Below are 26040 nucleotides of genomic sequence, written 5' to 3'. Positions count from 1 at the left end.
GGTTATTTGACACCAGCCCAGTTATTTGACATCACAAGCACATGAGGGGGACGGGAAAGGTACAGATTAATTACCTCTCCTTTATTTTTTCTGTATATTGTAGATGCCTGCTTGAAACATTAAATACAGTCACGGCTTTGATTATGCGAGATGCACTGTTGAACACGCAGACCAGGCACGGGCGTGCCCCTCCATGTTTTAATTTTTTACGGCACATACATACATTAAAAGAATCTGTTTCACGCCGGAAGCACGAGTGGGCAGCACACAAAGACATCGTGTGATATTATATAAAGTCATGTTAGCTTGTGTCTGTGTTCCGAACGATTCCGTTGACTCATTCAGACGGAGAGGCACGGACGTGAACCCGTGGAGGCATGGTGTGGTATTACATAGAGTCACGTCCGTGCGTTTACTGTAGAAACACAACGGAATTGGATTCAGATGTGAACCATCACTGTTTACTTTCCGAGGCAATGAATGGACGATCCGAGAGACACTGTCCTTAAAAGCACGGGCAAGAACTCTGTAAAACCATGGTTCTAGTACCAAGGAGCCACTGTCAAACGCACGGAAGTGAAGCAACGAGGACCACGCTTTTAGTAATAGAAGAAGCACTCTATCGACTGGCGTTGCTCCTTTGTCAGGCGCACAGTAGGACGGCTGTGGAAGGCACGTTTTTCAGGCAGAGAGCGAACGTCACGATGCCACGACAAGGTGAAAGCATGGTTGTACAGATGCACTGTTGAACAGTCACGGCTTTGATTATACAATATGCACTGTTGAACACGCAGACCAGGAACGGGTGTGCCCCTCCGAGTTTTAATTTTTTACGACACATACATACATTAAAAGAATCCGTTCCACGCCGGAAGCACGGGTGGGAAGCACACAAAGGCATCGTGCGGTATTATATAGAGTCATGTTAACTTGTGTCTGTCTTCCAAACGATCCCGTCGACTCGTTCAAAAGGAGAGGCACGGGACGTAAACACGCGGAGGCATGGAGTGGTATTACATGGAGTCATGTCCGTGCATTTACCATGCAACCGTGAGAGTCATGGTTGAACACTCACAAAGTGGCATGGCCGTGGCTGCCTGTGCCCTTCGGTTATTTTTATCTCTCTGTCACGCAGCAGAGAAGCATGCTTGTATGCTTACAACATCCACGTTCAGAAACCGACGCGGCTGCGGAAAATAACAAGGAAACATGTGCCTCTGATATTTTTCTCCGCCGAGTAAAAAATATATAAAGAAGCAAAAGGCGTTCTTATTTAAATTTGATTTGTCTCTATAACTGCAGCAAATTAACTTACAAGCCGTTCTTATAACCACAGCACGAGAAGATAAACAATCAACACACGCCCGCCCTCCCCACCGATCGCCTGCTATTTCATCGCTCCATGTGCGGCCTTGTTTTTGAATGTTCAGCGATCCATTCTTCCTTCTCGACCCTTGTGCAACCCCACCCTTCTGCACATAGCTATTCAACCTATTTACCTGTAAAATTAACATTCATACATAAAAACAAAGGGAAAGATTGCGGTCATCACTGTTTTTTGCTAACGTCCTGTTTAAGCTGCATTATTACCTTTTAATTTTTCTATTCATATTGTTCTCCGGTACCAAAAAGTCTCCACTCAGACCTTTCCTTTCTGGAAATGGACTGCGCAGATTCCGTGCCTTGTCCCGGGCTTCCCTGCATGCATTCTGTGTGCCTGGCTTGTGTGATGTTCGATTCTGGCGTAGATGCAAGACTTTGGTAAATGCTCCCTGCTGTCAGTGGGGTCGTTGGAGTTGCTGACGTCTGACGTCTTCCTCCTGGGCTTGGAGTGCATTATCATGAGCCGTTTGATGTCCTCGATGGTGTTGTCGGTGTTGTCGGCCATTTCATTAACCTTGCCCTCTTCTCCTGCTGCGATTTCCTCTTCTCCTCTTCAATCCTCATCCTCTCCTGGACTTCTGGGTTATCCGGGCAGTTTGTTTTCCTGTGACCCTTTACTCTACAACGGCCGCACTTGGACGCGGCTTTGTTGCCTTTTCCTTTCTTCTCAGAACCAGCTTTGATTCGATCTCCTTTTTTCGTGCCCTTTGAGCCACTCATGGGAGTGTTCTTGAGAGTTTCGGCAAGAATGCATGTGTCTGGTTCCTCGGCAAGTGCCGCCATGACTTTCATTTTCATATCTACCGTACACTCACGCAGCACACGGTATGCCTTCTATTTTCTGCAAGCATTTGAATAGATATCCGACAACTCAGCGTAAGCGAGGCCGAATCTCATAGTTGCATCGTCTTGTGCGGTCATGCTATCACCTTGACTTGTAGACAGAACTTTCAGACTCTCTGATAGATTCCTGGTCCATCTGGGGATGATAAAGGATTTTTGAAGTTGATCGATCATGCATGTTTGGTCCATCACCTTAAACACATGGCAGCACTGAATGCCATCCCTACTCATTTTCTTGCAGCTGCAACTGTATATTTCTTTTTGCTCATCCACATCTACCCTGAACTCAGACCTGTCAAATTCCTCGCCCGGATATGGTTTCCACACTGTTTCTCCAGGCTCAGTAATCTTTTTTTTAAATACTGCCTCCCCTTTGCCAGATCAGAGCACTTGAAGTAAGTCCGGTTCTGTAGCTCCAGCTGGAATTTCCTGAAAATTTCATTCATGTATACTTGACTTGCTTGTCTTTCAATCGGAAAACCCATCTCTAGTGATGGCGCCTTCTCTTCTGTTCGGTGTCTTTTCTTGTCATGCGTGGCGAGGCAATTTTGCTCAATCATGTGATACCCATCAACAAACCTTTTTATTGTGTCCCTGTGATCGACGTAATTCTTCCACATCGAATTGGTGCTCTCACTGCGAGTGGTTGTTGACGAGAAAGGATAGAAGCAGTCCTTGAAGTAGGCCGGCACCCAGAAATTTCGGAGTTCCCATAGCATGTTCAGGTGTTTGTTGCCTTCCGCCTTGTGCACAGAAATTGTTGCTTTCCAGGCACGCTCAAACTCGTCTTGATCTAGTGAGTTTTTGACGATTCGAAATAAATCAACAGACATCCCTGGGTGCTGCGCAAACACTGCTGCATTATTTTCCTTCAGGTTCTTCCTAATATGCCACCAGCAGAACCTGTGCCTCGTTCTCGGAAGAGCTTCCTTTATTGTAGTCTTCATCGCCTGGTCCTGGTCTGTTATTATGTATTTCGGCTCTTTACCTCCCATTGCCTCGACAAACGTGCTTAGGAGCCACTTGAATGACCCTATTTTCTCATCCTTCAAAAGGCCTAGTCCAAACAGGACGGTCGACCCGTGGTTGTCGACACCTATAATTGGTGCAAATGGCAAGCCATATATATTCGTAGAGAATGTCGTGTCAAAAGACACGAAATCTCCATATAGATCATAATTCATCTTACACAAGGAGTCTGTCCAGAACAGGCTGCGCACTACATTGTTCTCTGTCTCTTCCACATGGTTGAATCCCGGCCTCCGCCTCTGCATATCAGCAAACAGTTTCATGGTGTCTTCGATATCAGTGCCACGCTCTCCAGCCCTATCCCGGCATGCAATGTTGCTTATGTCAATCATGTCGAACATAATTTCTCGCCTCGGTTTCCCCATGGCAGTAAAAATCTACATAACCTTCCTCGGTTCTAACCTCGCCTTCTGCAGCACTTGTATAAAGAATTTCTCCTGAGGTGTCATCTTCTTATAGCATCTCATGAACTTCAGCATCCAATCTGATGGGTGAAGCTGGTGGTTGTGCTCTAGGCGCACGTTCTTCAGATACCATTTCCTCCTATATGTATCCCTCTTTTGGCTGTTATTTGGACTGGGCAGCTTGTCCGGATCAAGCAGTTGCTCCTTCTCTCCTTAACATGTCTCTCAGTTGTTTTATTCTGCCCTTCCTTGGTGCACTGAAACACCTGCTTGTCAAGCTGCTGATCATATGTCGATCTTCTGCTCGTTGATCGCTTGGCAGCAAAGCCAACCTTTCTAGCATATCTGCAGAAAAAGAAAAAGCACTCATCCAATGATCCGAATACCATACCATACCACCCTCTGGTTCGAGCGCTTCGGTGACCTCCTGAATCGTTGGATATATGCCTTCTTTGAACATGTCGTCCATTTCTTTCTCTACAATGGTCGGCGGCACCATGGTGATTCTGTTTACAGTGTCTTCGTTTGTCTGATCGCATTCACTTCTGATGACATCAGTTTCATCGCCAGCCATAGGTCCACTTACAGCGGAGCTGCTGCTGCTCTGTTGTTTGTCACACGCAGCAGCGTCATTTCTGCATGGCACGGTCAAATCCATAAATGAGTCTGCCTCTCCACTGTCGCATTGTGCAATGCTGCTCCCTATTTCTCCGGCACTCGTGCAACCAAGGGACTGTGCTGCATCTACCATGCAATCCGTGCTGGCTCTGTACGCTACTTGCTGCTGTGAACATTGTGTTCCCTTTGAAATGGATGGAGAACTATGATATTTTTTTGCCTCATCTGTTATCCCCTCCGCCAAATCCTGAACACATGGCATGAAACAGAATTAGATGTCTGGAGCAGCATATGCATTTTTTTTAATTCCTAAACAAAAGATTTATATGACTCATCAGGACTCATCTGTTATACCAAAACCAGACCCGTGCCTCTTCACCAAGTATAAGCGGTACACCAGAGGCACTATTCACATTACACCCAGCAGCACGAATGTGACCATGCTACACTCACATCTGGACAAAGAGGCACAGATGTGCTTCTGCACCATACAACCGGAGAGGCACAACAACATCCTATACAAAAGAACAACTGCACACACAGCCGTCCTCCTGTTTTGCACTTTACCCTGTTCTTCCATAAAAATGTTTGTGTGTTGAATTGAAAAAGCATAGTTCCGATGTCACCTTTGTTTTCCCATGCCTCTCTTGTCCAGCAAATCTTGGCGACAACCTCTGTGCATTGGTGATTTCACTGATGATTCTGAATGCCATCGGAGATCCTTTGGAAGGACCCCTCATGTTGAACACCACAGGTGATCCTTTCAAAGGACCTTGCCTTATGTTTTCATCGATCTGTGGACTACCGCGATACTTGCTTCCTTGCTCGTACACCTGCATGTGGAAGATACTACAATTTAAATATACCAGACGAAAACAAAGAAAAAATTGCTCACAAAAAAATATACATTTGCTTTAAGTGTTGTTGCACGTTCGTATTTGCTGTCACCTGTATTGCTTTTTGATGCTACTGTATGGTAGATTTTATTGCTCCTATGTTTGATTTTGTCATTGGGCTCTTCTTGCTTGTGCAAACCGTACCGAATCCTTGAACACCAATGCTTTTGTTGCCAATGATCCTTCTGCTTGCATCAAAGGAAATTATGTTACCATGTACCTCTTCATTATGACCGCCTACAAACGCTGGGCCGTCACAACGCCCGCTCTGCGCATTTGTGGGCATCTGTGTCTTCAAACCAAAAAATAATTAGATGCACGTGCGAGTAAAACTTCCACGTACGTTCAAAACCAGCGATTGAAGTTTCCGTCCTTACCTGCACAATCTGCTTAGTGGAGTCTCTGCTGCTTAGAATGCTCCACTTCGCAGGTCTCTGCTGCACACCATGCTCCTGGTTGGGACGTTTGCCAAGAACTTGTATCTCACTCTTGACTCCAATTATTCCAGCCCGCATGCCATGTGCATGTTTGACAGCATCTGCATCCTTGATCTTCTTCTCGTTTTGTAGAATTTTTTTTCTTCCACCTCTCGATACTCAACTGCAGGGTAGATGCACAAGATAGACAGATATTATAGCATTCATCCAGGATATATAAATCATTTTTGTTGTTGTTAATGATCTACTATTTGGTGTTCTCAGTGGTGGCACCTTGACAGCAAACGTCCCAGAAATAAAAGACCAAACACTAATGTTCAACTGCCTTACTATTACCTGCCTCCCATAATCCTTGTCGATGTCATTCAAAGACCGACCGTCCCTGTTGTCCTGACCAGATGACGCACTCCTGAACATCTGCCCAAAAAAGAGACGTCATAAATATAAAGGTTATGAACCTGCAGTATCAGTGTTGAAACTTTTCAAAGTCGATCTCAATCTTCCTTACTAAACTTTTACACTTACAATGCAACAGAGATATATTTTTAGTTCTATATAATTGACATATATAAATATATACATGAATTAATTTTTAATTAAACTACAACCTCAACCAAAGTGAGATCCTCTGATGCTAATTTGTTTGTGCAACACTTAACACAAAGATAACCATGAAACCTAACAAAAGTAACAAGCTCGTATTACAAGGACGAGAGTACACAAAACAAAAAACAAACTCAAATCAGAGCTACAGTGTAAAACTAAACAATTTTATTCTATGAATCCCGACCACAACAAATTCATCAACGAATTGAATCTCGTGTATCAGTGATAAATTTTTTACTAACCTTTGATTGTCGAATCTTATGCGCTGATTGTTCGGAACTCACACCTTTCTAAATTGTGGGGGGATCTGCTTCCCTGCAGTTTGTCAGCAATCTCCTTCAATGATTTTGAATCTGGGAGAGAGAGAAAAGAGAAAGAGATAGGGAGAGAGAGAGAGAGAGAGAGAGAGAGAAAGACAGAGGCTACTTCGATTTTTTGCGTGCAGGAGAAGAATAACCTGATAGGTGGGGTGAGTTTTGCGACGCATGAGAGATGGGCATGTTTCTTGGGCGTGACGAGATGTGGTAGGTCGACTTCACTTGACCGTCGACGAGACTGACAAGTGGGCTCTCAGTTACTAATTCCTCTATGTCTCTCACTAACTTGTGGGGTCGGCCTTATATGAGTCCTACGAGGAGTACCTCCATCTGAGGTGAGAAAATGTGGTAGGTGGACTTCAAAGTCATACTGACATGTGGGCTCTCAAAAAATTCCTCCAAGTATTTGAATAACTTGTGGGGTCGCCCGCAGATGAGTTCCACATCTCTCTCCATCTAGCATCGGTGGCGACACGCGAGGCATATTCTGGCTCTCCAAAGGAAGGCCAATCCTGATCCCTCCGCGGACTTCGCTCGTCACTGAAAAATTATCAGTCTCCTTCATCTCACTCGCCGTGGATCTCCTGTTCAGGTAATCCATTGCATCCTCACCATGATTATGCCACCGATTCAACGTTTGAACAAAAAATTACCGGTGCTAGCAATTCCACGGGCTACGTACACACCGCATGTGCGCAACACAGCAGGTGGGGCGCGATTTGAATATCGGTTCCGGATCCAATTATATCAGCTGGTCCGTGCTCAAACTGTTGCGCCGTCTTAACAGCAGAAGGGTCATGGATTTAAAATTAGGACTCGGCTGACCTCACTGTAATCATGCCAACTCCATGCTTGCATCGTGGTTTTGCTAAGTTGAGTTATATCTCCAGCCATGCAAAACTTAAGCACTCTCGTGACCACAGATTATATTAGTTGCAGAGCTCAATGAAACTGCAGTCAAAATTCACTATCCTGATCCCTAACAATAGGACATAGGTCAAATGATTGTATAGATCTGCAATCTATAGCAGAGATCCAAAGGACTTACGTCCGTTTTTCAAAGCAGTTACTAACTCAAAGTTAGAATCCGTCTTAGCTAACCAGCCTGTTAATGATGGTCTCACATGGACTGCTAACAACTGTCTTACATGGCTGACCTGGTAACGATAACGTCTCATGACCTCTTATGTAGAGTCGATGAGATGGACTCCACCCCACAGCTATCGGAGACTCAGTCTCAGTCTGTCGATGGCACGGAGATTGTCACCCAAGATTTCATGGTTCATGACCAACTAGAGACAGAGAGACTAAGGATCGAGTTAAAACGTGCAGTGCACAAAAAGCTTGTTGAGGAGTACAGGACAAAGAAGCAGCTTGTTGCCTCGAAGTAGGTGTTTCTTATCATGCATCTCGCGTCTGTCGTTGAAATTTCTTTGGAAATCAATACCTCTCATTCTAGCTGCATTTTTAATCACGGCTTAAATATTTGTCTCTGTTTTGCTGACTCGGCGTTTATATGTAAGCTTCTGCCAGAAAAGTATGTGGTTCAACAATACATTTGCTAAAGGTCATTTCTTATCTTTGTCCATAGAGCTGTTACAATGAGTGAATATGAAGAAGAGTTCAGCACAAAACTTAGCTTCCAGAAATTCATTACTGTCTGTGAAAAGCTAACAGAACCACAAAAGCAGCTTGTCAGAGATATTGGTTTTGGATACCTTCTAGATCTGTGCTGTCGCGAGCTTCCAAGGTGTTTCGTTCGCTGGCTTGTCGGCTATTTTGATTGCCCTTCGAGGTATTTCATACTACCTAGTGGATACAGATTCCTTATCAACTCGTACACCATGCCCTGGATCTTAGGAATTCCACTGGGCGGGCAGATTATCCCTAGAAAATGCTCAGAAGCTTTCAGATGTCAGGTTAAGTCTGAAACTCGGTGTGCTGGGCACGCTCCAAACATCAAAGAGTTAACTGATCTCATAACCCCAGAGCTGACAGGAGAAGTGTTTCAACGGGTTTTCATGATGTTTGCAACAGCGGTATTTCTATGCCCAATGACATATGATTGCGTTAGCCCCGACTACTTAGCCGCTCTAGAAGGACCAGCAAGTAACATATCATCATATGATTGGTCCAATGCTGTCACAGAGAAACTGGTGGCATCACTCCAGACCTTCAAGGACAAAGGATTCGCAGGCGCCCTGTGTGGCTGCCTCCTGATTCCAGTGGTTCGTTCACTAACTTGTAAATTTCTTTATACCCACAAGCAGCTACAAGAACATGATTAATTTTTACCTCTTCCCCACTTGCAGATAACGTATTTTGAGTACCTGGATACGAAGATTATGGACCTGGAACCTGACACTCCTGCAAGACTTGTCATGTGGGACACAGAGGCCATTAAGAATTATGCTAACATAGACAGCCTGTCAACAGAGGACGAATTTTTGGGAAACACACGGTGAGTCAACTTTTCATCATTTTCCTTTCGCGAAGTTTTCGACTCAACATAATGACTTAGCTGCCATGTATTAATTTGCCTTGACTGTGATTGTTTCCTTCCACATGGCAGCTGAAAGACATTAGGCGCACGCCTTTCCAACCACCGCCTGGCTTTCAGGCACCATTTTTCCAAATGAGTCCCAGCCTAGAAGCCTACATAGAAGAATTGGTGCCTCAAGAAAAACTTTGTTCCGTAAGGGATTTCCAGCTTCTGCACCTGATTTTATGTTTGAAATGATGTTCCCTAAGTTTTTATGAAACAGATATATGTCCTATTGTGTTCATCCAGACAGTTTCCTATAGTACGTTAGTTGTGCTTTTGTGTTAAAACTAGAAGTGCTTCATATAGGATGTTAGCTGTCCTTTCGTGGTCATCCAGACAGTTTCCTATAGTACGTTAGCTGTGCTTTTGTGTTAAAACTAGAAGTGCTTCCTACAGGACATTAGCCGTGCTTTTGTGTTAAATATAGAAGTCCTTCCTATAGTACGTTAGCTGTGATTTTCTATTAAATATAAAAGTGCTTCCTATAGTACGTTAGTTGTGCTTTTGTGTTAAAACCAGAAGTGCTTCCTATAGTACGTTATCTGTGCTTTTGTGTTAAAACTAGAAGTGCTTCCTATAGGACGTTATCTGTGCTTTTGTGTTAAAACCAGACGTGCTTCCTACAGGACGTTAGCTATGCCTTTGTGTTAAATATAGAAGTGCTTCGAATAGTACGTTAGCTGTGCTTTTGTGTTAAATATAAAAGTGCTTCATATAGTACGTTAGATGTGCTTTTGTGTTAAAACTAGAAGTGCTTCCTACAGGACGTTAGCCGTGCTTTTGTGTTAAATATAGAAGTGCTTCCTATAGTACGTTAGTTGTGCTTTTGTGTTAAAACCAGAAGTGCTTCCTATAGTACGTTATATGTGCTTTTGTGTTAAAACTAGAAGTGCTTCCTATAGGACGTTATCTGTGCTTTTGTGTTAAAACCAGAAGTGCTTCCTACAGGACGTTAGTTGTGCCTTTGTGTTAAATATAGAAGTGCTTCGAATAGTACGTTAGCTGTGCTTTTGTGTTAAACATAGAAGTGCTTCGTATAGTACGTTAGTTGTGCTTTTGTGTTAAAACTAGAAGTGCTTCCCTGTGGCGGTAGGTCAACCATGCTTCGTACAATATGTCAGGTGTGCCCTTTCAAGGATTGTGTTGACCATGATTCATGGACCTTGTTAGCCGCGCTTCCCGCAGCATATCATGTGTGATTCTGCAATTCTTGACAGAACGTACAGTAGTTCACAAGATATTTTTCATTTTTTGGTATTAATAACTTATTTTCATTCTCGGTATTAATAATTTCTGATGGTTTTTGTTTCAATTCCAGGCCAAGGTTAAAATTGCCAAAGTTATCAATGAAATGTACACAGAACTTTTCTCACGGTTTCAACCAGTCATCGAGCAGAAATTGGAGAAGCTCCTTTCACTTGGTAGGGAGCTTAGTACAAAAGAAACCAAGACCTGCGACTGGGGCGTTTATTGTAACTTGCAACGGGACAACTGGAATGAAAAAGAAACTTTTTCATCACTCCCTTCAACATATTCTACGCTTCCAAGTTCTAGCATGGCAAGCAGTCAAAGTTCTTCCAGCAGTGCCTCGACCAGTGTCCTTCACGCCACATCATACTCCCTGGAAAATTTAAAGGGTTGCTGCGATACCCCTCACCTAGAATCCCAGAATCCGTACGATAAAGAGCAGTCCCAAATTCATCTATCTTCATGCCTAAAATCATCAACCCATATTAAGTTGCTACTGGAGGTGAACAGGATCGACCAAAATAAAGAGGACATTGATGAAGAAGCCAAGATTCATCTGGACAAAGTGCATAACCATCTGCAAAACTGCCTTGATGGCTTGCTGGTTCATGAGCCCTTCGTGTCAACATCTGAGATGCTGGAGAGTGGGGCAATTATAATGACAGGTGAAAATTCGTTTGAGTGTTCAGTACCGATTGAAACCCAAAATTCTGCTGGAGGATCTGCAGAACACAACTCTCTCACAAGCCGACTGGAAAAAGTCTTGAAGGAAACAGCAAAACCCACTGCAACAGAAACATCAGCCTCGCAGTCTGCAGTTGACAAACAATTACTGACTGATCCAATCTCAACAGATACACTTGGAGCACCTGTTTATCACATTGGGAAAACGTCACCAACTGCTGCACGGTCCAGCAGTTCTGACAGCGCTCACAACAACTCTTCAACCAACACAAAGAGCCTCACTGTATCCCAACCTGCACAAAAATCAAACAATGTCACTGGACAACATTCTCTTCGCTGCCGGAAGATAAGGTCCATCTTATTTCACCTTTGAGTGACGAGAACAACATTGCTGAAACAGAACGCACAAGAGCTACTTCCTCCCTTGCTCCTACAGTAGAAGTCTCCAGTGATTCTGCCAGCGGTTCTGGCTCAGTACTGGACACGGGAAAAGCAATTCCATCCACTAGTGATGCTCCACTGGTTGCTGCAGCATCTGTCGATGCAGAAGACAATAACATTGCAGAAGAACATGAACAATGTACGAAGCAACCACCTATTGATCCCACAGACAGCGTCCCTATTAACACAAGCGCACATCCGCCAGAACCGGAACAACAAATGGCAGCTCACAAGAGGTCCTTACAGCAGTCAGAAGATCCAGGTAACAACAGTACGGCGCCTCCTAAGAAAAGAGTTAGGATACTGGAGCCTCCACATAATTCAACAGAAACTGCAAACAACCAGTCTCTACATGCTGACAACCGCACAGGCCTCCTTGATTTTGGATTCATTGATGATGATCAAATATGGTCTGACCCATCTATCTATGAACAACTTGACAGAGTCATTGAACAAAAAAAGAAACAACCCTTTCATAACCAAGTAGCATCACAACAATGCCAACCTGATACTGTCTCACACTTGGCCAAGAATTCAAGCTCGTCAGCTAGATCTTCCCTTTCTAACTATACAGAGCCACCTATACCCAGCAGATCAGGATCAATGTCAGGCGGTAGCCACCTCACACAGGCCTTTGATACGTCATACTCTACAGGTTTAACTCAAACTGTCTTGTCCCAAAGTTTACCGGCAACTCCCTTGTCCCAACACTACAACCAACCAGCTCCTAGTATCAAAAACCACTTCTACTGACATCCGGGTGCTCAGAATAACGGCGGTTCAAACAATAGCCAACGCTCACCATATGCGATGAACAACCAAAGTCACAAGCAGTACCAGCAACAAACCACTGTCTGTGATGCCCACTACCCCCAACACAATGATGCTCAGAATAACAGCACTACACGGTGCGAACAACGCCAACCTCAAGAGCAGAACAATCAGCAACCACACAGAGGCCAGTCTAATGGGAAAAGTTACAGTGCCTTGCAACAACAGTTCAACAGCATGCAGTATTCGGGCCATCCTCTCCAACATTTTCCAACAGATATTCCTTCAAGCTCAACCAGTGATCCAACTGTCAGAACATTAGAACTGCGCATGCAGCACCAACCACAACGCATAATGTTCAAAAGAAACACCAATTATAATGAAGGTCGTCTGCAACTTAGTAATGGTCAATTGAACTCTGGTGGTCATGTCTTCCAGCCTCATTAACATCATTCTCAGCTAGAACAGACTCGATTCACTGACCAAGGGAATGACCATCAAGATCACTGCCAACTTTTGGAAATAAGAGACTCTACAATGCAGGAGAAAGAAGTGTATGAAACAATCGTCGACAATACGCCTGGTGTCAAGCAAAATGATAGGTAATGAATTCGTTGTTCCTGTTACAGTAAAGTTTTGGTCTGCTAATGCAATATATTCTGCCTGAAGCTATCATATTCAAGTGTTTCGGCTCGATTCTTCTGCTATTGTAATTGAATACTAATCATTTCCTCTTATGTTAAAAAAGAAAATCTTACGATTTAAAATTCATTTGTTTTTTTTTACAGCAAGAGGATATTCTTCGTCGATCGGCGTTGGGCCGATCATCGAACTTTAGGTTTGTCAATGAAGGTATACGGATATATCAACTCATTCGTGGTCGACGCTTACTCAACATCACTACTAGGAAAAGGCCTACTAATGGCGCACCTAATTTGGCCATTAATGGTGCATTAGTGGTGCGCCATTAGTACCACGCCATTAGTATATTTTACTAATGGCGCACCCCAGATGCGCCATTAGTATATACAACAGTGCGCCATTAGTATGCCTCCCAGGGGGCCATCTATACCCAGGTGCTTTGGCATACTAATGGCGCACAACAACAGGATGCGCCATTAGTAACTTTGGCATACTAATGGCGCACTGTTTAGTGATGCGCCATTAGTATCCTTTGGCATACTAATGGCGCACTATGATGTGATGCGCCATTAGTATGAATATTAGGTTTTTTTATTTTTTTATTTTCTGTTTTTTGCACAGGTTACAAAATGTATAATTGGACAAAATATAGACAGCACACATCAACAACAGATTCATCGAATACAATAGAAGATTAGTCTCTGAATACAATTCATCATTTTAGTCTCCGAATACAATTCATCATATTAGTCTCCGAATTGAAAAGACCGAACAAAGATAGAACATTATATTACAAGTCTCGAGACCGCGAGTTTGTCTTCACATTACAAGTCGATATCGATCATCTAAACTACCATCACATAGAAGAGAGCTGCGGTCATCACGATGAGCATCATCATGATGAAACTCGTCTTCATCCGGTTCCTCCAACGCTCCCTCCCCTCTCCCGCTAGATAGTGGGCGTATCTAGATTCGGCCTCGGCCCTAGTGGCGTACCCTTTGTAACTGTTACCGCTGAATCGGTGAACCTGTCTCTGACACTCCTCCCAGTCGTCGTAGACTCCAGGAACCTTACCCTTGTACACGACATACCACGGCATCGCTATGCAGTAGCCAAACGAAACGTTAGTACCAATTCACAGACAATACATAAGCAATATATAAGTATGCAACAGAACGATCGGAAGAGAAAAGCAAGACATTAATAGCATCGATTACATGTAAGTTGAACGACTCTCGAAACCAAAGAGACATACTACAAGTTCATTAAAGTTTAATTACAACATGAGCCAATCGATGTTTCAGAACTAGACACAGCATCACTGCTTTTGACTCGACTCAAGGGACCGGAGCATGGATGAAGCCGCCGTCTATCGTGGGAGTCATGAAACAACGGGCGTTGTCAGCCTGCATTTGTAGGATTGTGTCGATGTCACTGTTGGATGGTTGATTTCTGAGGTAGAACTGCCCCGAGGTACGAAGGACATCTTGATGGATGATTTCCGCAAACTCCGACTGGATGCGAAAGAATTCTTGTCTGATGTCCGCGTCCTGGATTGCCGACACGCTCACGGCCCAATCTTTGAGTCTACTCGGTAGCAGAAGTTGATGATGGTCCCGTACGATCGCCCGCATGTGATGGATGGCGTAGTAGGCACCCTTCTGACCGCCAGGCGGCTGCTTGACGCAGCAGAACGTCGTATTGTGGGAGAACACGTGCTTGCCGTACTTACGAATAGGCCTGGTGAAGGTGCCTCCAGATTTGACGTAGCCGGGGAGAACATCATCAAGAACCTTCTTGACATTTGTGTAGTCTACGTTCGACTGACGGTCCGGGTCGAAATACGTGGCCATGGAATATTTGGGGCTTAGGAGGATGAGCGTGCAATGTGTGTCACTGCAGAAAACACGGAATGTTAAAAGAAAAACGATCGAAATCTAAGAATTCATATGTTACGGGGCGGTTGAGGGGAGGACTTACTCGGGAAAGTAAGGCACGAGGAAGTTATCCTTATCTTGGTTTGCCAGAATGACGCCTTCGAGGTAAGAACTCGCGACTTGCCGGTCCCCAGCGCTGCCCAAGATCTTGGCACGCATGTAGAAGGGGTCGACTATCACGATGTCCGGGGTCTTGTCGCGAATGATCCGCATCTCCATACTCAGCGAAAATAGCCGAACGAAGGTGTAGTGCAGCGGATGAAGGTTCAACATAGCGTGGATGTCATCAAACCGCAGGACGATCGTACCCCCGATGGAGTTATCCACAAAGCCCTTGCCCTCTGGCACCTTGGCCGCGAAAACCGGGTATGCCACATCCTTCTCTCCGAGACGCCGCTTCTCCAAAGAAAGAACACTGTCATGCAGACTCCGCATAGCACCGGTTGCAGCATCGAGCATATTTCTCGGTAGCATCGGCCTACCCGCCACATGCACCCTCCTCGAGATATCCTCAGTTGAAGGTGGCCCGTCCTGAGCACGGATCGTACTCGGTGCCGGCTTGCCCGCACCCTTGTTAGTCTTTCTTTTGCGTGCCTTCTTCTTCTCCTGTAATGGGACCGAGTTCTGCTCACAGACCGCCTTCTTGAGTGTGTTGGGGCTGATCATATTTCGCACCTCGCCTATCTGAGGCTCGGTGAAGTCGGCAGCTGGAGGCGTCTCCTGAGAGCTGAACTGTAGACGACGCCTGTTGCAACTTGGCTTCTCCGCGGTACCAGCTAGATCGCACACGTCTTTTGTTGGGTTGGGTTCTTGAGAAGGAGGCCCCATGAAGTCGTCACCGTACCCATGATCGGCAAAGTACTGATCGACGTTGGCAAATGTATCGTCGTCGTCGTTCTGATCCTGTGCCATATGCATGTTTGGATCCAGTGGCATAGGGATGTCCGGCACCGTTGCGGCGGTCTTGCCATGGGGCCGACTTGGCGCCGGCACGACTGGCGGTGTTGTCTTTGGGGTGGTGTCCCCCGCCCCCAAACGAATCTGGCTCTTCGGCCAAAGCAGGGGCCAGCTCAGGCAGGCGCTGAGGGTCATCACGTCATCATCGTCGGCCCCGATGGGTCGAATCGGAGGTAACAACTCGTCGCAGCCTGGCAGCACCCGAACCAGTTGAACCCTAAACAAGTTGGGTGGCATCTGGGTACCGTGGAACAAGGGGTTGCCCGGTTGAACGATTTTGCCCTTGGCGACATCGACCAACTCGTTGTTCACGAAGTGCAGGAGAGTGCACGGAACGTCGGCGGCGCCCTGCGAAAACATGTAGGGCGTTAGGGATGCCCAGTCAAAGGCAAGGAGATGAAGTCCTCGGCCGAGAGAGGCTTAATTAGTTACCGTGATGATGGCGTCGAGCTCGGCTAATGTCGAGGCACCACCAACGGCGGGCGCGCAGTTGACGGAGGGGCCGCTTGCTGCAGAGGTCCCGGCCGGCGTACACCCGGGTGCATTAAGCTCCCGTGCCGGCGTCGGAGACACCAATGCCGCCTCCGCCGGAGACACCAATGGCCCCGCCATCGCGTTCTGCGAGTTGCTGGCCGTGAAGCTAGGAATCGGGGGCGGCCCCTGTTGGCCGCCCGCAATCCACGCACTAATCCCCTGGATCAAGGTAGGCACAATGGCGGTGATCGTCGCTCCGAGTTGTTGTTGCACTTGCTCTTGGACAATCTCCGGAATCCGCGCCACCTGTGCCCTGAGTTCTTGAACCTCGTACGCCTGGCTTTCCGAGCTGGTCTTTTTCTCCTTTCGCCCAGCAGTGTTATAGTATGACGACCATTTTGTCGACAAGCCTTTGCCGGCCACACGACCAGCTGACGTCGGCTTACTGAGCTTATCCTTGTTCTTCATTACATTCAACGCCCTATTTAGAGTGGTGTCCCAAGGGTTGCTCTTAGTCGACCCCGCGCTACTGCTTTCAGTCGCCTGCGGAAGGAATGTGAACCATTTAGAAATTTGGCTTCATTAATTAGAATGCAACCATATGGAGCTAATTACGCGGGGGTGTATTCCTTACCAGAACAAGCTCAAGCGCCCTGGTCTTCGGATCCGTGGTAAGCTCCTTTGTTTTCGGGTCCTTCTTGTACCGGGCCCTGACAAAGTTCCTAGTCTGCTTGTCACCGTATTTATCGAAGAGGGGCGGTAGGCCTTGCTCGGCATGGTCCGCCTCCTCCTTGTCCCATATAGGCTCCGCCACTCTGTAACCGCCGGGACCGAGTGTGTGTTCCCCTAAGTTCAGCTCCCGCATTTCTTTCCCCCACTTACTTGATTCAGAGTTTGCGGTACTCAAGCAATTGATCTTGAAGTCGTTGTAGTCATCTTCGGTGATCGAAGGATTTTTCTCCTTGATCTTCTCATAACTCTCACCTTTCTCGATCATTCTCTTCACATTGCTTTTCCAAGTAGACAGGGCCTTGCTCATCTTCGTGAGGGCAGCATTGTTCACTTTATTCCCTTTGAGGCTTGTGTTTTCAAATTCAGCGGGGAACTTGTATCGTTCGTGCAGCTTCGTGAAGAGGAGGTTGCGCAAATTCCCTCGGTCAGGATGCCTCAGGTTCTCGGTGTTGATCGAGACGGTGCTCCGGAGAATGCACCCGAGCTGAAGCGAGTACCCCTTGACTATTCGTTCGGGCGCCGTTGGATTCCCGTCGGAGTCCGCTTCAGTAACTTCCTCCTTGAGGGTGCGGAGCACGGTCGGGCGCCGGTCCTTCCGTTGCCTCTTCAGTTGGCTGCCATCTGTGCGTGCGCCGCCATCATCAGTGGTGGCATCCTCGGCGGCACCATCAGTGGTGGCATCAGTGGGGTCATCCTCGGCGGTACCATCAGTGGTCTCAGGATCGGTGGGGAAGGCGGCGTCCTCATACAAGTGAGGTTGTTCCTCCATCTCCTAGGACAGCTTCCAGAATGGCTTGACGCCCGAACCCCCGGCCTCATCGTTGTTGGCCATGTTTCTCTCTAAATAGGAACAAAGTTTGGTCAAAAAGTTGGTTATTGTCAAGGAACAAGATCATGGTCTCATCATTTAGGGTTTGTCGACACCGAGGCATCCTAAAAGCTAAGCTTTTATCATTGAGGGTTTTTCGACGCCGAGGCACCCTAAAAGCCTAAGCTTTCATCATTTCGGTTTTTATCGACACCGAGGCACCCTAAAAGCCATGCATTAGTCACAAGTACGCCGGGGCACTTGATCCTACTTAATTACCTACTAAGATACCCCGGCCCATGCATTAGTCACAAGTACCCCATATGTCCTATTTTTAGCAAAGTCATGCTAAAATTCACGGAAAATTTCAGCATGACCTTTGCTGAAAATAGGACATATGGAGTACCCGAATTTGCCGGAACGGAAGTTAATCGACATTCCGGCAAACTCAAGGGCCTCTCGGGTGGACAAGGCAAAAAAGGCCTCCATCACAACATGGAAAATACATTGGCATGTGAAGAGGTGAAACAATATATGCATCTCCGAGCAGTATCATTCAACATTTTGGACAAAACACTACAAGCAACATGAGACACTGAAAACAATTGCTACCAATGAATCTACACTTCTATAACAAAATAAATCAGAAACTTAGTCTGTCATCATTAGGCAGCCACCATTAGTTATTCCGTTATGTTAAAGCAAATAAAACAGAGAATTGACTTGTGCAATCTGAAGGTAGCAGTAGCAGGGACGCGCAGGTTACTGCTGGTGGCATCCGAGATGTTTCACGAACGTCGGGTGTGTGCCAATGTATGCAAAGAATTGAAGATTGAAAAAGTTTCGAGCTACGCTGGAAGTTGATTGTGTGATGAGCTTCTTTTAAACGACAGTCGCTTTCAGAAAGAGATTGTTTGGTTTTTGTAATAGACTAAGTAAAGTTGTTGGAGTGAGCTGATCTCTTACATGGATAGCTTGCTTTGGTTTGGCTGAGAGCCATCCTTGTCGCTTTTACATGTGTTTGTTTTTCTTAGCTGAACCTGACAAACCTGAGGGTGCATCATCATATTTGTAATGACTGAAAATATTTACTTCAGGAAATATTTACTTCAAGTTTGTCCTAGCTATATTTCAGGATGATTTTTCAGTTGCTCATGCTTTTTACAAATTGTAGCTACTGTTTTTTATACCTAAACAAAATTGCCCTAGCTATATTTGCTGAAATATAGCTATTCCGAAGGTTATGCCCAACTGTATGCAAAATTGTGCCGTATGATCTACAAAAATTGGCTGAAATAACCCTATTCCGAAGGTTATGCCCAACTGTATGCAAAAACATCGCTAATTGTTGCTCCACGCTAAGATGTGGACTGTGTTCTAGCAAATTGCGATATAATGTACATGGACGCTTCTGTAAGTTCTTGCATCTCATAAATAATAATAACAAACCACATTTACTACTACTACCACACTGAGTGACACAGCTTCAATTTTCTGCAGGATAAATTTCAAGTTCTAGGAGCAAGCATTGAACTACTCAAGGAACACATTGTGGAAAAAACTATTGGGTACAGACTGCCCAACAAATGTAACATCGTGAGTTCACCCTACTCACTCTATCTGCCCAGTGTTCGTCTTCAATTCTACCAGTTTTTCTTGTTACAATGATATTATTCCTTGTTAATTATTTTAGGTCTTAATACATGTGAGAAAACAACCACATTTTATCTACCTCATCATCGTGAATCTTTCAATGCGTCGCTTCGAAATTCTTTGTCCTTATATCAATTGCGACGGTATAAAGGAGCACTCGGACATTGTCATCGAAAACTTCAAGAGAGCTTACCATTCTGCTTACAACAACCATCCTCACACCATGGCCTCCTTTCATGTCAAACCTGTGCAGAGTGTATGCAACTCAGACAGAGAGTGAGTTTCTTTTATCTGTAGCTCTACCTCATTTAAACAATGCATTTTTTTGTTCCACTACACATCCCATATCTACTGTTCACCTTCTAATCACTAACATTTATGCTCTCAATTTTCAGGGATGACAGTGCTATTTACACCATGCATTTGATGCCGCTCATTAATTTGAATAATAATTCATTTTTTATCAACAAAGTAAGTTCAGTCTCATTGACAAAAAATCAACATATGTTCATCCAACCAACTGAACATTACGTTTTACAATAAATTTTATCAGTTTGCACGGTTATGTGTTTGCAGATCCATGTGAAACCGATGAGAGAACAACTAACTTACAAAATGATAACATCCAACTACAACACAGGCCATGTATTTGAGGCACTGAGCATCGTCCTCGACAAACACAATATCCGGCGTGAAAGAAGAAGAGTTGGAAAAAGATGACTACTGCTTAAATGTGCCTTAATTTAGCTGGAGCCATGCTTACGTATCGATAGTGTTTTTCCTCTGTGTTGCAGTTGTTTCTTTTATTATGTCTACTCGAAGTGAGTGGTGTTCTAGTGCAAGGAAGTGATGTCTTGAATATCATGTTTATAACTTTTGGAAAAATTACAGCTGTGTTTAATGGGATCCATAGGAGATATCTTGGACCAACACAAAAATAGCTGCAACACATAGGAGTCAACTGCATCACAGCATCTGACGAAGGAGCTAAATGCCTCACCTCCAGTAATGTTGCTAAATGACTCACCTCCAGTAATGTGGGTCATAGAGGCACTTTCGTGCCTCTTGTCCACGTATAACGTGCATCTCTTACCACGGACAACTAAGCTGACACACACAAGTGCGCCACCAGTTAACACAGGACCATCCCCTCTTGATAGCTTAACATCGGTTCCTCTCCAAGCCAATGAGTCATGGAAGCACGACCGTGGCTCAAGTTAACGAAAGAAGAACCATCCTCTGTGATAGAAAACTAAACTGAAAAAATACCAAAACAGAAGAACGACCGTGACTCCAACTGTAAAAGGTTCGTGACCTCGCAAGTTTCAACGATGAGTCTCCCTCAGCAAATAAGTGAAAGCAAACGTTTCGAAAGAAAGGCACGACCGTGCCTTTGAATAACATCGTAGACATGCCTCTCCGAGCGAACGTGTAAGAGAAAGCATTTGCGAACAACAGACAGAACTCTGACTCAACATAACATAGGACATGCCTTCACTAACTAGACAAACGTGACTTCACTAGTAGACTAACTAGAAATATTACAGAACATACAACCATGATAGTGACTCAAACTAACATAACGCAATGCCTCTCCGAATTTAATACCCAAAGGAAGGATAACGCCTCTGCCAAACATACGACAATGCATCCAATGCCTTCACGGCCATGCCTTTCAAAATCAAAGTACCACCACAATAATTGAAACACAGAAACGCAACCGTCGATAACACAATACTCCCACAGCAAGTATCACACTGGATTACCGTCCCTAAAACAGACAACATATATTGAAACAGATAGCACAGTGAGAAAATCTGAAGAATCTTAAACACACTCAAGCTCTACATAAAAACATTTCAAACACACAACCACAACCGTATATTCAATATAAAAACAACCATGCCGAACACAGTACAAACACAAAGCAAAAGTAAAGCCCCTACCTGTCAGTGTGGTGATATTGAGAGAAGAACTGAAGCAGCTAGCAAACTAATAACACCAGAGCATGCCTTGCCTAAAACAAAAACAATGTCTCCCTGAACAGATGACTGTGCGCTGCCTAGAATCACGAAAGTGCACATCTGAGTGCTCCCCTTAATACATCTCATCTTATACCAACTCGTAGCAAAAAATCATAGAGCAAAATATTCTTGAAGGCACCCAATCAAGAAAAACTTAGATGATCACGAAAATAAACTTAAATTTCCAAACTAGTCAACTCCATCCGGTTCAAAATAAAACCACCACAATTACAAATTCATCAGTCTATGTAATATTACCCCATACAATAACTATAAAATAACCAATTCATCACACAATCCATCTTGCCAGCACTTCCACCTGGACTACTCCTCAGAAACATCCTCACCATCTGAGATCAGGAAGACAGTGACGATGCAGGATGTCCCTCATCGACAGAAACCGGCGATACAGCTCATAGCTCACATACCCTTCCTAAAGGAAAAGCAAATGAAAACATGAATATACAAAAAAAACAAGTACCGTTCTAGCAACAAAGGCAGAAACTAATGAAAATGAAATCTTCAATTACAGTAGCTCCATATTTCAGGTGATCAAAAGTAAGTGGCTTCCAATCCCAGTAGTGATGAAGAAGTTCTGGAAAAGATGACTCCAGCTTCGAATAAGATTTGTCAATGATGGCTCCTGCTAAGTCCTCCATGGAGTCCCTTTCTTGGCCGCCTTTGATCATAAACTTCTCTTGGATGTCGATGTGGTACCCTTCTGGAATTCTGATGAAATCTTGAAAAAGAGCATCTCTAATATTCCTGACGCCCACACTAGAGAAAGTTATACCTCTATTCTCAAGGAAATCCTTCAGGGCAGGGCACTCCGTCCTGGCCCTGCAGAAGTGATAGACCAAAACAAGATTCCGCATAGCCAGTTGCATGACGGCGACTTTCCTACGCCCGTAACAATCCTTTCGCGTGAACTCCATGCCAAGACCAACAAACTTGTGCTTCTCCTCGCGCAACCAATCCTCATACAAGGCAATGATCTCCTCCACTTTGCCAGGCTCGTTGGTGTACCACACGTCGAGCTTCGTGTTACCATCGGCAACTATCGCATGGTACTCGGTGGTGTTCAAAAAGTCGTCCATGGCAGCGAGCAGCAAGGTGCCAATGGATATTCCTGAGACCCTGCGACAAGGTTGGGAAGTGGTGAGGAGTGGGGAGGAGGATGGGAACTGCCTGATGTTCTGTGGCTACAATACGACGTGGAGACCTCGCAAACACGGCCAGTATTTAACCTTGGCGAGGGACGTTTGAGTTACAATGCGCATTAACGTGTGAACTAGGAACAGCGAATAGACAGATGTGCTTCCGAAGCTCATGAAACCATGCACTTCGTAAAGTCACGGCTGTGCACAAATATTTGATGCCGTGGAGAAATCGAGGAGCCTCTAACTTTATTTTACGGTAACTGACACGTTGAATAGTCACATCGAACAGCCGGCACATCGGTCATCAATTCCTCCTTTGAACAAAGACCACCGACGGAAGAATCCAATGAAGCAAACGAACAGCCAGCCAAGGCTGGTTTCACGTGAGGCCCGGGTATGTAGGCACAAGACGCACATACGTGTCTATCCCACAGGCACGGGTATGCAGGCACACGACGCACATACGTGTCTATTCCACAGGCATGGGTATCACCACAGGCACGTAGAGATACAGACAGCAACTCGCCGGAAACACGTGAATGCAGGCAACAAAGGCACGAAAACTTAGCCTCTGCAAGCACGTACTTCGGCTTGGCAAGGCACGAATACAGCCTTGCAATAGACGTTCTCGAGCCACAGCTACACACCCTCTGCGTACAGACATGGAATTGCAGCTTCTCCGACACACAAGCACGGTTTTCGAATTGGCATTCTCGAGGCACAGGTACAAATCCTCTAGATACAAATCCTCTGGATGCAAAAAAGAGAGGTGGCAGAGGCATCGGTAAGAACACTCTGTTCGAGAGGCACGGTTGCAAACCCTCAAGAGGGACAGCCATGTGACACCGCAGACACATAGAGTCGTGACATGTATCACGTGAGATACATCAAATACAAGCAGCGAATCAACAGGAGAAGTGAAAGAGCCACAGTTTTAAAGTGTCCAGAGGCACGGGCGTGTAGAAGCACAGGCACGACTAGTCACAGCCACCGCATCCCCTCATGGACGGGCGTCTGGCACCATAAGCACGTAGAGTCACAGCCAGCGTGTCTCCTAAGACAAGCGAATGCAGGTACAGGAGGCACAGAACTGAAGCGTATGCAGGCACGGAATTGCGGCTTTTCGCGCACAGGTACGGCTTTGGAATTGGCGTTCTCGAGGCACGGTTGCGTAGTCTAAAGAGAAACTGCCGTGTGACACCACCACATAGAGACATCGCGTGTGTCACGTGAGGTACATGAATAGCGGAAAAGAAGCCACGGAAGTGAAGCCTCCACAGACATGGATGCCGGGCTTCTAGAGGCACGGCCCCGAAGAACACAACGACAGGAAACTGAAAATGTTGCCTCGTACGTCACCAGACGTGCCTCTCTTGTGCGAATGTGTAAAACTCAACAATACAAACACAAACAAACGGCGGTGAATATAAGCCAAACAAAAAACACACTTCTCCCAAACAATGCATATGCGTCCCCTCACAGCCAGCATGACGTCTGAGACACGCAAATGCACGTACAGGAGACACGGAATTAAAGCGTATACAGACACAGAATTGCGGCTTCTCGTAGTTCTCTAGGCACGGGTACAAACCACCTGGATGCACAAAAGAGTGGTGGCAAAGGCACGGTTGTGTAGCGTCAAGAGGAACTGCCGTGTGAAACCAGCACGTACAGACATGGCGTGTGTCACGTGAGGTACATGCATAGACAGAAAGAAGCCACGGAAGTGAAGCCTGAACAGACACGGATGTCCGGATTCTCGAGGCACGGTCCTAAAGCACACAAAGACAAGAAACTAAAATGTTTCCTTGTACGTTAGCAGACGTGCCTCTCTTGTGCGAACGTGTAAAATACAACAATACAAACACTAACAAACGGCACTGAATATAAGCCAAACACAAAGCGCGCTTCTCCCAAACAATACATATGTACCACTTCAACAGGTTCTCTAAAAGTACATGAACTTGCGCAAACGTCAACAATGAACTTGTAACATGGAAAAACATAAGAAATTATATTCACATAACATGAGACGGTACTCCATAGGTTTGAACTAAAAGTACTCATTAATTATACAAAAAAAAAGAAATGAAAGTCTTCCAGGAGTCCATTCTGCTCAGACCACCGTGACCATTCTACTCAGTTGGAGTTCTGCTCAGAAGCATCAACGGCATCTGGGGTCGGGAAGACAACGAGGATGCATCATGTCCTTCATAGACAGAACTCGGCGGTAGAGCTCGTAGCTGACATACCCATCCTAAAACGAAAAGTGGATGAGAATGAACATATACGTAAAGAGGAAAAAGTACTATTGTTGCAGTAAAACAAAAATATAACGACAAAAAATCATAAAAAATGAAATGTTCACTTACAATTGCCGCATATTTCAGGTGTTCAAGGGAAAGCGGCTTCCATTCCCAGTAGTCATGCAGACCTTGTGGGAAAGATGACTTCATACTCAAGTAAGATTTGTTTATGACGGCTCCTGCCAAATCTTCCATGGAATCCCTTAGATTGCCTCCTTTGATCATGAGCTCTTCTTGAAGATTGATGTGACACTCTCTTGGGATTTTGAGGAAATTGTTTGCGAGAACATCCCTATCGTTCCTGACGTCGACACTAGCGAAAATTATACCTTTGTTCCGAAGGAAATCCTTTAGAGCAGCGCACTCCGTCCTGGCCTTGCACAAGTGATAGACAAGAACATGCTTGCGCATCGCCAGTTGCATGACAGCGACTTTTCTACTACGATCAAAATGATCCTCTCGTGTGTACTCTAGATCAAGACCAACAAACTTGTACCTGTCCTCACACAGCCATTCCTCATAGAGGGTAAGAATCTCCTCCACCTTGTAGGGCTCGTTGGTGTACAACACCTCGAGCTTGGTATTACCATCGGCATCTATAAAGAGACGCTCAGTAGTGTTCCTGAAGTCGTCCATGGAAGCGATGGTGAGACGACAATGGAGTTTGACTGTGCTTCTCGTACGAGGCGAGGATGACGGGATCTACTGGCACTTCTCTTGAGAGAATAAGACGCGATAACCTCCAGGAATAGACCAATACTTAACCTTGGGCAGAGACGACTCAGTTACCATGCGCCCATTTAATTGCACCGGAAATGGTGAATGGACGATTGTGCTTCTGCAGCTCGTGAAACGATGCACTTCAAAAGTCACGACTGCCACGCTGTAATCGAGGAGCCTCTAGATTAACTCTAGCACGGTATCTAGCACAATAAATACTAACAATACATAGCCATCCCATCGGTCACCAGCACATCTTTTGACCGAGAGAACAATGCAAAGAGGCAAACGAGATGACCCTGTCGTACAAATACTACACTGGGAGTGAACAAAAATAGAAGCACGGTTCGGCCAGAACAAAAGCCACACGCGTGTCTCCACTTTGGTTAAAGACAAACCTCAGT

The 26040-nt window shown here is 45.3% G+C and overlaps 3 protein-coding genes across 3 annotated transcripts; all 3 read right to left on the bottom strand.

The window, feature by feature from the left end:
• Positions 1 to 2501: 2501 nt before the first annotated feature.
• Positions 2502 to 3620, bottom strand: LOC141042679 (protein FAR1-RELATED SEQUENCE 5-like). The gene has a single exon (XM_073511556.1). The coding sequence runs from the start codon at positions 3618 to 3620 to the stop codon at positions 2502 to 2504; it is 1119 nt and encodes a 372-aa protein (XP_073367657.1).
• Positions 3621 to 21178: 17558 nt separating this feature from the next.
• LOC141042678 (uncharacterized) lies at positions 21179 to 22547 on the bottom strand. Its single transcript, XM_073511555.1, has 4 exons — positions 22402 to 22547; positions 21981 to 22290; positions 21798 to 21883; positions 21179 to 21197 (listed from the first exon to the last, which is right to left on the bottom strand). The coding sequence occupies exons 1-4, from the start codon at positions 22545 to 22547 to the stop codon at positions 21179 to 21181; spliced, it is 561 nt and encodes a 186-aa protein (XP_073367656.1).
• A 2227-nt stretch (positions 22548 to 24774) lies between these two features.
• Positions 24775 to 25552, bottom strand: LOC141042677 (uncharacterized). Its single transcript, XM_073511554.1, has 2 exons — positions 24983 to 25552; positions 24775 to 24867 (listed from the first exon to the last, which is right to left on the bottom strand). Exons 1-2 carry the CDS (start codon positions 25550 to 25552, stop codon positions 24775 to 24777), a joined length of 663 nt encoding a protein of 220 aa, XP_073367655.1.
• Positions 25553 to 26040: the final 488 nt, after the last annotated feature.

Source organism: Aegilops tauschii, chromosome 3 (genome assembly GCF_002575655.3).
Source record: "Aegilops tauschii subsp. strangulata cultivar AL8/78 chromosome 3, Aet v6.0, whole genome shotgun sequence".
NCBI classification, from domain to species: Eukaryota; Viridiplantae; Streptophyta; class Magnoliopsida; order Poales; family Poaceae; genus Aegilops; species Aegilops tauschii.
The sequence above is the reverse complement of the archived record's forward strand: the minus strand, read 5'-3'. Positions and strand labels throughout refer to the sequence as shown.